Below are 14,444 nucleotides of genomic sequence, written 5' to 3' on the forward strand. Positions count from 1 at the left end.
GGAGTGCCAGTGCAAGTAATGCTACAGTACATTGAGCTTCAATAGAAAAAAGTACTTTAAGGAAATCTGTAACCTTTCTCTGAGTCTCAATATCATGCACATTTGGTCAGGTTGAATATTACCCAGACATTTAAGGCCAGTATCAAACAGGGAAACACTGTGGAGCGAGAGAGGTTTCAAAATTTCTATTAAGCTTTAGCAATTTCTCACACCCGTTTGAAATATCCAGGGCACTTTGTCCTTGGGCAAGGAAAAAATACATGCCCGCATTGATGCTTCTAAAGGGAGCAGATGGTTTGGCATTGCAGTAAGCGTGTTTTATTGCACAAGCCCCCAAGTATTAGGAGGACACCCATCAACACTTTCTGGTTCCGCTGTCTGGACTTTCAATCTGTGTGTCCCAATTCAGGTTGGCTTTTGAAATAAAATTTGACCTTTAGTGTTGGCGGCCTCATCAGTGTTCCACTAGGGTCATCTGGAGGTGAGGATGAGGGGTTCAAAATGTATGCAATATATTGTACTGGAGCCCAAACTTATATTTTTGTCCCTGGCCCCGTGAATTTTAACAGTGGCCCTGGTTTTCACTGCTTAGCCCTTAAAAAAATTACTTGAAGTGACATTCCACTTTTTTGAAAATATGCTCATTTTTCAGCTCCCCTAGAGTTAAACATTTGATTCTTACCGTTTTGGAATCCATTCAGCTGATCTCCAGGTCTGGCGCTACCATTTTTAGCAAGCTAAGCACAATCCATTGAATCGGATTAGACCAATAGCATCGCGCTAAAAAATAACGAAAGAGTTTAGATATTTTTCCTATTTAAAACTTGACTCTTCTGTAGTTACATCGTGTACTAAGACCGACAGAAAATTAAAAGTTGCGATTTTCTAGGAAGATATGGCTAGGAACTATACTCTCAAACTGGCGTAATAATCAATGACTTTGCTGCTGTAACATGGCTGCAGCAGGAGTAGTGATATTACGCACTGCCCGAAAAAAATCCCCTGGGTAACTTTCAATAGCAGGTGACTATTTTCGCGCAGTGCGTAATATCCCTACGCCTGCTGCAGCCATGTTACAGCAGCAAAGTCCTTGATTTTTACACCAGTTTTAGAGTATAGTTCCTAGCCATATCTGCCTAGAAAAGGTAGAAAATTATCTAATCAGATTGTGCTAAGCTGTTCTAAAAGTGGTAGCGCCAGACCCGGAGATCAGCTGAATGGATACCAAAAAGGTAAAAATCAAATGTTTAACTGTAGGGGAGTTTGAAAATGACATTTTTTTTTTTAAAGTGGAATGTCCCTTTAAGCAACACTCTATTTTAGATTATTAGCATACATCAGCCACTTAAATAAAGTGTAGGCCTAAGTATAAAGCTTTAGTAGGAAGAACAATAGCACATTAACAAGCAAAAATGTTACTGTACTTAGTGATTTCCACAAGCATTTTGACAGGATTTGCATGCATTGCATCATGTCAGGTAATCATATTTTAGCAGCAGCTGCACAACCTGAAAACATTACTCATCATTAGTCTTTATCATAGCTTTGTTGGTGTCATGTTTGTATAAGTAGATTTTTTTTGTATCCTAAAGTACAGACTGTCTAAATCAATGCCGCACTGAAGGCGTGAGGCATTTGTCAGGGTATGTGATGTTGGCAGATGTTGGCGGGTATGCTGCCCTGGGCAGCAGATAGTTTCTTAATTGAAGTTCTTGCTGTGTGGATCATTAAGACGCAGATGCTGCAGCACTGAGGGAGAGCCAGAGAGCAGCCATTAGGAATAAGTTTGCTACTCATAGAGAATTTGGGAAATCTCTGGAATGCTGAAATTTGTCATGGTCACACTTATTAGAATGGTCATTGGTTTCCTAGCATTTCAATGTGTTAACTGAAGTTAAATGGATATATGAAGAGTTTGGTTCCAAAACGCAATAAACGCCATTTTTGAAAAAAATGAGTTACTGCTAGAATCAGTATTATATCAGGTCAGTATTAAAAAGTAAATTCTTAATTTTACGCAAAATCCAATATACGCCATGTTATTCTGTCATCTTTTCTCCCTTTTTTCCTAAAATGCAATAAACGCCATCCTCCTTTTCTACAGAATGCCATAAATCCGCTCCACAGATTACAGCGCATCATTCCACGCAATGTAAACAAACAATGGCGACGCGCTGAGTACACGTAATCCTAGTTTTCCTCATCTACTTTGTACTTCGTGATCAACAAATAAACAAAAACCAAATAATACTTTAATAGCATTGATAAACCTGTGATGGTTTTTTTGTGACGGGAGAGAAACGTAAGCCATCAACATCTAATAATTTACGCAAGAGGCACTCGGGAGACGGGTGCTTGTTTGCCCGGGCCGACAGCATCAAGTTTCTGTCATGATAACACATTGACCCCAGGGATCTTATGAAAAACTTTCCATAATTTTACTCAAAGTCAACGAAAATCGAGCAGGACCAAAACATTTTATAGCTGATCGCTGTGAAAAACGTTAAGCGACGACGTCAAGTAACCGCAGCAATGACAGTGTTCTTAATATGACAAAGTAAGTGTTTTGACTAATGACATTAATGTTTATATTTTTAATTAGTGTGTACAACTAGTCAACTAAATGAATATAACATGGCAAAGATGAATGCACATTTATATAGGCTATTGATTCAATAGATTTATAGCATTTTGAATAAAAACTTGTCATGGATTTATTGCATTTTGTGGAAAAAATAATCCGTTTTTATAATAAATCTTTGAAAATCAAGTTATGGATTTGAATTGTTTATGTTTTTATAACCTAAAGATGCTATGTGAAAGTTTGTAACAAAAAAAAGTGGTTTTCATCTTGTTCAACTTCAACTTTCTTGGTATAGAAAACACGTTTTTACCAAAATTTGTCAAAATGGATTTATTGCGTTTTGGAACCAAACTCTTCATATATATACTGCAATGATCACAATAAGGCATATTTTATTGACTAGGGCCATGCAAGACTGAAATTTAACTCAAATCAATGAGTGAATTAATTAGACTATAAGTCTTTAGCCTTGATTTTGCAAACAAGGTCACATTTACTCACACTCATGTTGTTGCAAACACATGACTTTGTTCATATGAAGGAAAGAAGACAAATTTAAAAGAACGTCCAACATGATCTCATGGAAATCCGTGTTATAGTCACAGAAAATTTGATCACTTTATCCGTGTCCATGTCACGGCAGAAGTTAAACATTTTTTAACTTTTCAAGTGGCCGTTGGCCACGCTTCAGACAAGCCTTCCGTCAAGCGCTTAACACTTTCGCCCTGTGTGAATGTACCGTAAGTGCTTTAGAGTGAACCTATAAAGAGATAATTTAGAAAAACTAAAAATAATTTAGAAGTAGTCTCTTAAAGGGGCCATGGCAAAAAAAGATTTGGTAAACCATTCTCTACAAGCAGTCATTGAAATTTGGCTCTCCTTATGATGTTATAAGGAGCTCTTATTATAATAATACTGCCCCTTAATCTGCACTATCCAATCACAGCACTGCCATTTAGTGCAGAGAAAAGGAGAGAGAGAAAATAATTCATAGCACAATTGAGTTTCAATTGCAACAAACCGCTCATTTGCATTTTTAAGGACACACTCAAAACGGCATATTTTTGCACAAACCTAAAGTGGCATTTTTAACATGTTATAATAAATAAATCTGTGGGTTATTTTGAGCTAAAACTTCACATATGTGCTCTGGGGACACCAAAGATTTATTTGGCATCTTAAAAAGGTCTTGTGCCATGGCCCCTTTAATTTTTTTCCATGGCTGTATGTATGTGTATTTTTTTATTAAAAACCTCAAAATGCAAAAAGTTTATGAATTTAGAACAAGATAACTTATGTGAGTTTTCAGTCTTTTGATAAAAAAAAATAAATAAATTTTTTTAAGAACGTCTCGGTTACGTATGTAACCCTCGTTCCCTGAAGGAAGGGAACGGAGACGTCACGTCGTGACCGACGAATTGGGAACCGCTTCGCGGGTGACCTATCTACTTCGAGAACTATCAGAAACGCCAATGAACTTGGCATGCAGGTATTTGCATAATGCCGGCGCCGCCCCGCCAGGTGCGTATATAAGGCGCAGGTGCATAATACCAAATCAGCTATATTATTGCTGAGAAGCCGAGCAACAGTGCCCGGCCTGAAACAGCAATGGAACAGCAAACTGTGGCGACGGGACGTGACGTCTCCGTTCCCTTCCTTCAGGGAACGAGGGTTACATAAGTAACCGAGACGTTCCCTTTCAGTCGGTCACTACGACGTCACGTCGTGACCGACGAATTGGGAATCCCTACCAAAACGCCACTGCAGCTGAACCCTTCCAGTGCCTGCAAAAGCTCTCCGCCCTCCACATAAAGGGGCGGAACCTAAGGCAAAATGCAGAAGGCCGGTCACTACCTGTTCCTTAACCCACGATAGTGAAGCAGCGAACTGGGGGAAGCGTCTAAACTGAGCGGAGCTAGAACACTGCGGAAGCCATCCCCTAAGAAGGTTAAATGGATGACATAAAATATATGAAACAACCGCCAGGTTGCTCAAAAACAGTCTCTGAACAATACATGGTATGTCGAGAGATGCAGAGCAGGCTCTGCTAAGGAAAACGTGGAGGATTAGAACCCCACAGACTATACACACAAATGAACCCCACGTAGGGGACAAATGTGGACGCCTAGCCTACACAGGTTTACAGAGAATACATCAGTGATAGGTTGACAGCGGATGCTCCGCAACACCAGCTATCAGGGCGGTGGAGGAGAGGCAAAAACAGTTTTTGTGACGTTTTTGCCCCGATGGCCTTCCATATTGGTGCAACTGTACAGCACCAAAATAGAGGCTACAAGCCGACACACGAGCCGACCCTCGGCATTCTTAACTAGTTAGTAGAAAGAACCCGAGTGGAAACCGGTTCGACACGAACACTATAGAATCTTGTGAACGTATTAGGTGTCGCCCAGCCTGCAGCTCTACAAATATCTGTTAGCGAGGAACTGCGAGCCAGTGCCCAAGATGATGCCACACTGCGTGTAGAGTGGGCACGTAAATTAAATGGGCAAGGCACATTCTGCTTTTGATATGCAAGGGCTATAGTATTCACAATCCAATGGGACATCCTCTGCTTGGTGACAGCTTTTCCTTTCTGCTGACCACCGTAACAAACAAAGAGCTGATCTGAGGTCCTAAAACTTTGCGTCCTGTCTATATACACACGTAGTGCACGAACAGGGCATAACAAAGCCATGGCTGGGTCTGCCTCCTCCAAAGGCAGTGCTTGGAGATTCACCACTTGATCTCTGAAAGGAGTGGTGGGAACTTTGGGCACAAAGCCGGGCCGGGGTCTCAGTGTTACGCTGGATGCAGCCGGCCCGAACTGAAGGCACGATTCATCGACCGAAAATGCATGAATATCCCCTATCCTCTTAACAGAAGCCAAAGCAAGGAGAGTTAATGTTTTCATAGTAAGAAATTTAACACTCACACTATGCAGAGGCTCAAATGGGGCTTCCTGGAGTGATTTCAGCACCAAGGACAGGTCCCAAGGAGGAATAGAGGGAGGACGCGAAGGATTCAGTCTTCGAGCGCCTCTGAGAAATCTAATGACCAGGTTGTGCTGACCCGCTGTTCTACCGTTTACGGGTGAATGGTGAGCTGATATCGCAGCGATATCGACCTTAATAGTGGATGGTGACAGCCTATTCTCCAAACAACGCTGGAGATATAAAAGCACAACACTAATCGAGCATTCTCGGGGGTTTTCACTTTGGGAAGAACACCAGTTGACAAACAGGTTCCATTTAAGCGCGTAAGCCTGTCTCGTAGACGGCACTCGCGCAGCAGCAATAGTGTTAGATACCTCTTGCGGTAAATCACTCATATCGTCCGTGCCCCGTTCAGAGACCACACATGGAGGTTCCACAGGTCGGGGCGCGGGTGCCATAATGTGCCCTCTTGTTGAAAAAGAAGGTCCTTCCTCAGGGGAATCTTCCACGGAGGGGCTGTCGCGAGGAGAGAGAGTTTTGGAAACCAACTCCTGGTTGTCCAATACGGTGCCACCAACAGCACGCTCTCCTCGTCCTCCCGGATTTTGCATAGGGTTTGCGCAATGAGGCTCACCGGAGGGGAACGCGTATTTGCGCATGTTTCGCGGCCAGCTGTGTGCCAGTGCATCCACGCCGAGCGAGATAGTGAATAGAACAGGCGACAATGGGTCGTCTCTGGGGAAGCAAACAGATCTATCTGCGCTTTGCCGAAACGTCTCCAAATTTGCTGAACCGCAATGGGGTGGAGCCGCCATTCGCCGGGACGCGCAGCCCGAGAGAGCACATCCGCCTCTACATTGAGCGTGCCCGGGATGTAAATGGCACGAAGAGACCTCAAATTCTTCTGACTCCAAGTGAGGAGGTGACGGGCGAGATGCGACAGGTGACGCGAGCGTAAACCGCCTTGACGATTGATGTACGCCACGGTCGCAGTGTTGTCTGTTCGAACTAATACATCTTTGCCCCGTAACTCGTTGCTGAAACGGATATACAGCCCACATTTCCCGGCAGTTTATGTGCCAATGCAGCTGGGGTGTCGTCCAGACCCCCGAAGCCGCAATCCCATCATACGTGGCCCCCCACCCCCTGTCTGAAGCATCTGTGCATACTATTGCATGCCTGGAGACCTGTCTCAGAGGCACACCGGCTCGGAGAAACGCACGGTCTAACCACGGAGTGAAAGTGCGACGACACGCAGGTGTAATGATAACACGGTGAATGCCGCGCAGCCACGCTCTCCTCGGGACTCGATCGTGAAGCCAATGCTGAAGCGGTCGCATATGAAGCAGTCCGAGCGGAGTTACAGCTGCGGCTGCTGCCATATGCCCCAAAAGCTTCTGAAATTGTTTCAGCGGGACCGCGCTCTTGCTCTTGAATGTATTCAGGCAAGTCAGAATCGACTGTACACGCGCTTCTGTTAGACGAGCTGTCAAATCGATCGAGTCCAGTTCCATACCGAGAAAAGAGATTCTCTGCACGGGGCAAAGCTTGCTCTTTTCCCAGTTGACCCGAAGACCCAAACGAGCGAGGTGTTTTAAAGTTAAATCTCTGTGATCGCACAGCGTCTGACGTGTTTGAGCTATTATTAGCCAATCGTCCAGATACGCGAGAATGCGCACACCTCTCTCTCTCAGGGGTTTTAAAGCCCCCTCCACTACTTTGGTGAATACACGGGGCGACAGAGAGAGCCCAAATGGGAGGACTTTGTACTGGTATGCTCGCCCCTCGAACGCAAAGCGGAGAAACGGCCTGTGCCGGGGGAGAATCGATACATGAAAGTACGCGTCCTTCAGGTCGATAGATGCGAACCAATCGTTTGGACGAATGCATGGAAATATGCGTTTGGGCGTCAGCATTTTGAACGGCATTCTGTGAAGTGCACGGTTCAGCGAACGCAGGTCCAGGATCGGTCGCAAGCCGCCGCTTTTCTTGGGTACAATAAAGTAAGGGCTGTAAAACCCCGACCTCATCTCGGCTGGAGGGACCGGCTGGATTGCGTCTTTCGCCAATAAGACAGCGATCTCCGCACGGAGGACGTGCGCATCGGCAGCTCTCACCGTAGTGAAACAAACGCCGGAGAATTTGGGGGGACGCTGGGCAAATTGGATTGCATAGCCGAGACGAATCGTGCGTAAAAGCCAACGCGACTGGCTGGGAAGCTGTTCCCACGCCCCCAGATACCGTGCGAGGGGGACTAAAGGCACTATCGATGTACCCGCGGCGGGCGCAACAGAGGTGATCGCCGGTGTGTGCGTAACGGCCGCACCGACAGCAGTGTTGTGTGTGATAACACTCACCTGAGTCCGTTGCTGGGTGGTTGAGTAAGGGAGGCTCTGCTGAAGACACCTCACGCCACTCGATGCACCCTCTGGCGAAGGAGGAGGGAGACGATGGGTTATGAGCCCGTAGCTGTCTCCTACCGCCTGAGAAGTTGGAGAGCGCGGTGGGGTTATGAGCCCGTGCGCCGCTCTCGTTCTCCTCTGATGAGTCGGAGAACGAGGGGGGGTTATGAGCCCGCTCGTGTCTCCGGCGCTCATCTGAAGACCTAGAGATGGAAGTGGAATTCGCTCTTTTTGTGAATTTGTGGGTGCTGACTGAAAAGTCGGCGGAACAGAAAAATGAAACAAAAGATTCCCCAACCGGCCCTCCTCCGGTGGGGGGAGTGGTGCCTTCACCATCTCCCGAAGAGCGATCCCCTCCATCTCTAGGTCGCCCGTCTCAGGGCCGCTTTGATCTTCTTTTACCACCCTTTGAAGCGGGCTGAGCGGGCGGGGCGGGCTGCTGACGACCGGTTCCTCGCTTCTTAGAAGAGCCCCGGGGAGGAACGGAGGCGGCCGCCGCAGGACGCCCTCGGCGAGGAGCAGGCTGAGGCGCCGACGTGGACGGGGCAGGCGCAGGACGCTTCCGACGTGGCATGATCTGAGCGATGGCCTCAGTCTGCTTCTTGGCCGCGGAGAATTGCTGTGCAAACTCCTCGACCGTCTCGCCGAACAGGCCGGTCTGGGAAACCGGAGCATTCAGGAGCCGGGATTTATCGGCGTCCCTCATGTCCGCCAGACACAGCCAGAGATGGCGTTCCTGGACTACCAGGGTAGACATCGCACGCCCGACGGCGCGTGCGGTGACCTTGGTCGCACGAAGCGCCAGATCCGTAGCCACACGTAGTTCAGAGAACTCCGCCGAGTCGTGACCTCCCGCGTGCAGGTCCCTCAGAGCCTTAGCCTGGTGAACCTGCAGCAATGCCATGGCATGCAGGGCAGAGGCTGCCTCCCCACAAGCCTTGTAAGCAGCACCAGACAGCGCCGAAGACTGCTTACAGGCCCGTGAGGGGAGAGTAGGCTGGTCCCGCCAGGAGGAAGCGACACCGGCCGGACACAACTGCATCGCAACCGGGCGCTACACTGACGGGATACCAGTGTACCCCTTGGCATCCCCACCCTCGAGAGAGGTGAGAGGTGAAGGCTGATACGGCCGGTTCCGGGCGGAAAACGGGGTTTTCCACGACCGCGTCAGCTCTTCATGCACCTCGGGGAAGAAAGGCACCGGGGGCGAGGACTGAGAAGCCCGGGCACCCCAGAAGTACCAGTCGTTGAGGCGGGACAGTTCAGTGGGGGAGGTTGGGTCCACTCCAAGCTGACCGCCTCCGCCGCCCGAGCGAGCATGGCTGCCATCTCAGGGTCGAACGCAGAACCCGCAACCTGGCCCGAAGGCGGGAGCGGATCCGGATCGACGTCCGAGGCTGACAACCCCCCCTCCGACGTTACGGTGGACATCGCGTCAGGTGGAGGCTCGACAGAGCGCGAGGACACCGTAGAACACGGGCCGCTCGTCTCCATCGGGACCTCCGCTGGCAACGGATCAGGGCGCTGGGAGCTACTGGACGAACCAGCAGACCGACCCAGCACCGTTATATGGAGGTCATCCTTCGCAAGTTTGGTAGCTGCGCCCTTAGCAGCACCAGACTGGGAAGGCGGGAGCCGTTGCCCAAGGAACGACACCTGTCTCCGCAAATCCACCATAGTCATGCCCTCGCAGATGGGGCATGAGCTATCACGCAACGCTGCCTCTGCGTGCTGGAGCCCCAGACACGAAAGACAACGCTTGTGGCCATCCTGGGGGGCGATGAACACACCGCATCCAGAAACGGAGCACGGACGGAAATCCATCTTTAAAAAGACGACCCCGACCATGACACGAATGAGTGGCTGTCTTCAAAAAGACACAAAGCTCAAACGTGCTGCTCTTTTAGGAAATCACTCTTTGTGCAAGCTGGTGAAACACACAGGGAGAGGCAACGCACTCACTCGAACTCAAGTCCTAAATTAAAGAGACAGAGAGAGAGAGAAAGGGTGGAGAAAAAACACTGCGAGCCTCCACTGAGGTGTCTTTGCCCAACCAACTTTAGCAAGCTGAGATCTTATTTTCCCCTTCAGAACAGGATCTACGAAGATCAGTTTGGAAAGCTTCTCGAGAGCAGATGTCTGCCGGCTTCGAAGCAATAAAAGCTGATTTGGTATTATGCACCTGCGCCTTATATACGCACCTGGCGGGGCGGCGCCGGCATTATGCAAATACCTGCATGCCAAGTTCATTGGCGTTTCTGATAGTTCTCGAAGTAGATAGGTCACCCGCGAAGCGGTTCCCAATTCGTCGGTCACGACGTGACGTCGTAGTGACCGACTGAAAGGGAATCATGAATTTCAAAACAAAATTTTGAATGATATTTGTTTTAAATCCAGTAGCTATAAGAGTGACTGAATTAACATTTATACTACGTATTGTTTTTCTGTTGTGATTTTAAAATGCCATTACTGTTATTACTACGGTATATACAAAATACAGTATACATTACTCCTTTGTTGGTTATGATGACATTCTTTATTGTTACAGCCAGAAGTGCTGGAGCAGATCCATAGTTTAAAAGAGCTGTGGCTAGACAACAATTCATTACAAACCATACCAGGGGTAAGTACAGGATACACCCACTCTTAATCACTGAGTAGTCTATATATATTATATGTATATATATATATATACCATACCACCTACCATTTATGCTACCATTAGATTTGTTGTTTTTGCCATTGTATAGTGATCATATATCATTATTTCTCAGTCTCTTTATTAGAATACAACCAGAAAATACAGGAAATGTGTATGTAGTATTAAAAACAGTATATAAGCTGAAGTGTCAAGTATTTAGGGTAAACTCCCGTTCCACTTGAGCAATGGCAGGCAGCTGCAGGATCTCTTAAAAAAAGAGATCCCCAAAAAAGCTCAAGATGTGTTTCGTGCCAAGAGAGGTCACACTAAATAAATACTGACTGATGCCTGAAGAAGACATTTAGTTCTGAAATTTGTTTTGTTTTTTAATTTTGTGTACATATTTTCTGTACGTTCTGTTTGTATCTTAAAAAAGAGTGAAAATAAATATGATAGGGCATTAAAACTTTGCTAAAACAACAAAGCTGGTGATGGTGACCTAATATTTTTGCATAGTACTGTGTGTGTGTATATATATATATATATATATATATATATATATATACATATATATATATATATATATATATATATATATATATATATATATATATATATATATATATATATATATATATATATATATATATATACAGGGTGCGATTTGTGAAAAAAACAGAGGGGGGGATGTTTTCATAGGCGTCGATTTCGGCGACGGTGGGTACCCACCATATTTCGTCATGAGTCATTTTGTACCCACCACTAGTTTTAACTTTTTTGACTGTTTTCAGTGGTTATGAAGAGCAATATGAGAATGGTAATCATTGTCCGACCTAACAAAAATCCATTATAATATTATTATTATTATGTTTTATATATTTCTAATTAAAATATTTCTAATATTCAGAAATGCGCTCTCCGCTCACGACCTCTGATCGGAACAAACCCGAACCTCACTGTCTGCTGAACTTGTGCAGAAACATAAAAATATAACCAGCTTTTCAAAATGGTTTTAAAACTAAACATTTATACTATTTTAGCACAAATTATGAGCTTATTGGCGATTTTTTATAATTCTTGACATAATGCGTCTCTGTCCACAGCACATTTCAAAACATTTTAATTCATAAAAATAAATCATGAGAACATGAGCTCATCACTGCATTTGCAGGAATTGTAAAATCTTTTTTATTATTAACTCATGAAGCAGCCTAACGCAATATTTTTATTCTAATAGCTTATCTTTCCCCACACATATGAACTGTGATCATGCACAACGAAAAAACACGCAATAATTAAATCTTGAATGGCAAAACTATATGGCACAACGTAGTGTCAACTTAAACATAAATATGAACAATGTATTGATTGCAAAGTTAAACCATTACAGTAGAAACTGTTTTAATGCTGCTTTTAAAGTAATAACATTAACTTTACACCGCGATGCTGAGCTACAGTGAAATGATAGAGAAGTCAGATGCATTATGTGTTAGTCACTTAGCCTCATTTGCGCAAACTGGACGCGCCCGCGCCTCGCTAAACGCCTCATCGGCATGTATCATGTGTAACTTCGGCCATTCTCAGTGGTGTGACTGGGACACCAACTCTGCTTGTCATCATAAACAGATAATCAGATTGTTATGTTTATTCCCGCTTTATTAATATGCGGCTGAATATGCTGCATTTCATCGTTTCGACACACAGCTCCATAACCATCTCCAAGTGTTGATAGGCTATTACTCGTGAGGTGTAACCAATCAGATAGCGCCGTGGGCGGGACAATGAGCAAGTCTGCAGAGTGGTGAATACAGAGATGCTGCGCAGCAGCTGTATCATCAGAGCCAGCCAAAGTAGCGCATTTTAAAACAAAATTGACTTTAATCAAACCACGGATCCGTGATAAGTTTTGTGATCCGTCTCGCCACTAGTGTGGTAGCACTGATCACTTTGAGGGGGGGATAAATTTATCCCCACCGGGGATAAAAATAATTAAGCAGAGGCAGGGATACATTGACCAGAAAGGGGGAAATCCCACGCATCCCCCCTGGCAAATCGCACCCTGTATATATATATATATACAGTGTGACATAAAGCTTTCCTTACAGTAATCTCTGTGTTGTTGTCTGTTCAAGTCTATTGGGAAATTGAGGCAGTTGCGATATTTGGACTTGGCCAAGAACAGGATTGAGGGTCTAGATGCAGATATCTCTGGGTGTGAGTCCTTAGAGGACCTGCTGCTCTCCTCCAACATGCTTCAACAGTTGCCTGATTCAATAGGTGAACTCCATCTGCTTGTTTTGCTTGGAGAATATTGGGGATTTTGTGGCTTGTATAAGAATAACTCGAGCATGTTGTTTTACAATCCTTTACAGGAAAGTTGAAAAAGTTGACGACATTAAAAGTTGATGACAACCAGCTCACCTCACTGCCTAACACCATTGGAAGGTTAGTAACTCACATCTCATTCGGTTTTATAAAAAGAAATGACAAAGGCAGAAGATATATTACACCTCTAATGCGCTCGTTTTTCCATGTTTAGAGAATTTTATATATAGAATTTTAAGTTTACAGCCAAATAATAGACATTGACATCTATTACAGCAAATTACTATAGTCTCTGTATTGGGTTTCTCTCTAAGACTCAACAATAAAGAGTCAGCAGCTCTACTGCTGTCATTCAGGCAGTTTTGCTCACCCCTGCATGAGCAAATGCTGACTGTCAACTTTACTCTGACTCTCAGCAATGTTAAAGGAATAGTCTACTCATTTTCAATATTAAAATATGTTATTACCTTAACTAAGAATTGTTGATACATCCCTCTATCATCTGTGTGCGTGCACGTAAGCTCTGGAGCGCGCTGCGACGCTTCGATAGCATTTAGCTTAGCCCCATTCATTCAATGGTACCATTTAGAGATAAAGAAGTGACCAAACACATCAACGTTTTTCCTATTTAAGACGAGTAGTTATACGAGCAAGTTTGGTGGTACAAAATAAAAAAAGAGGAACTATATTTTATGGCGTAATAGCACTTTTGGGAGTACTTCGACTCAGCGCAGTAACACCCTCCCTCTCCCATTATGAGAGTGAGAAGGGGAGCGGACTTTTCAGGCGAGTCGAAGTACTCCCAAAAGTGCTATTACGCCATAAAATATAGTTCCTCTTTTAAATCCGCTTAGAAAAGCGCTACGTTTTATTTTGTACCACCAAACTTGCTCTTATAACTACTCGTATTGAATAGGAAAAACGTTGATGTGTTTGGTCACTTCTAACTTTATCTCTAAATGGTACCATTGAATGAATGGGGCTAAGCTAAATGCTATCGAAGCGTCGCAGCGCGCTCCAGAGCTTACGTGCATGCACACAGATGATAGAGGGATGTATCAACAATTCTTAGTTAAGGTTATAACATATTTTAATATTGAAAATGAGTAGACTATTCCTTTAAGCTGCATATATAATGCCGCATATACTGTATTATGCCTGTGTGGGTATACACATAATTTGTTCGAATTTTGATATTAATGGATGATTTAGGGAAATAATGCACATACCTCAATTTAAAACATTTAGACATTCATTAAATCAAACCTGTGTTGAGTTAGCTTTAGCTAAAATGTAGATACATTTTGACATTTTAGCTTCTCAGACCAGGCAAAACCTTTAACACTGTTGTTGTTTGACCGTAAAGATTTTTAATGCAAAATCAGATTGGGATTCAGGGATGAAGGGTATGTGCACCATCCATCTGTTACTTTAGAGGTCACAATCTCTACAGTCTGCCTTTTTCATTTATCATATTGCGGTCACCACTACCCCATTCCTGTGATAGTATTCTCCATGCATCTTTCTTCTTGGTTTGTCATTGCTCGGTTCTGTGTGTT

General features: G+C 44.6%; 1 protein-coding gene across 13 annotated transcripts in view; it reads left to right on the plus strand.

Moving 5' to 3' along the window:
* lrrc7 (leucine rich repeat containing 7) overlaps nt 1–14,444 on the plus strand; it is a 163,904-nt gene that overhangs the window by 102,096 nt on the left and 47,364 nt on the right. For all 13 annotated transcript variants that reach the window (XM_055212778.2, XM_073870184.1, XM_073870185.1 and 10 more), the window contains 3 exons: nt 10,468–10,542; nt 12,693–12,837; nt 12,933–13,005. In XM_055212778.2, the coding sequence (XP_055068753.1) occupies nt 10,468–10,542; nt 12,693–12,837; nt 12,933–13,005 (293 nt within the window). The remainder of the gene's footprint in view (nt 1–10,467; nt 10,543–12,692; nt 12,838–12,932; nt 13,006–14,444) is intronic.

The sequence above is a fragment of the Misgurnus anguillicaudatus genome, chromosome 8 (genome assembly GCF_027580225.2).
Source record: "Misgurnus anguillicaudatus chromosome 8, ASM2758022v2, whole genome shotgun sequence".
Lineage (NCBI taxonomy): Eukaryota > Metazoa > Chordata > Actinopteri > Cypriniformes > Cobitidae > Misgurnus > Misgurnus anguillicaudatus.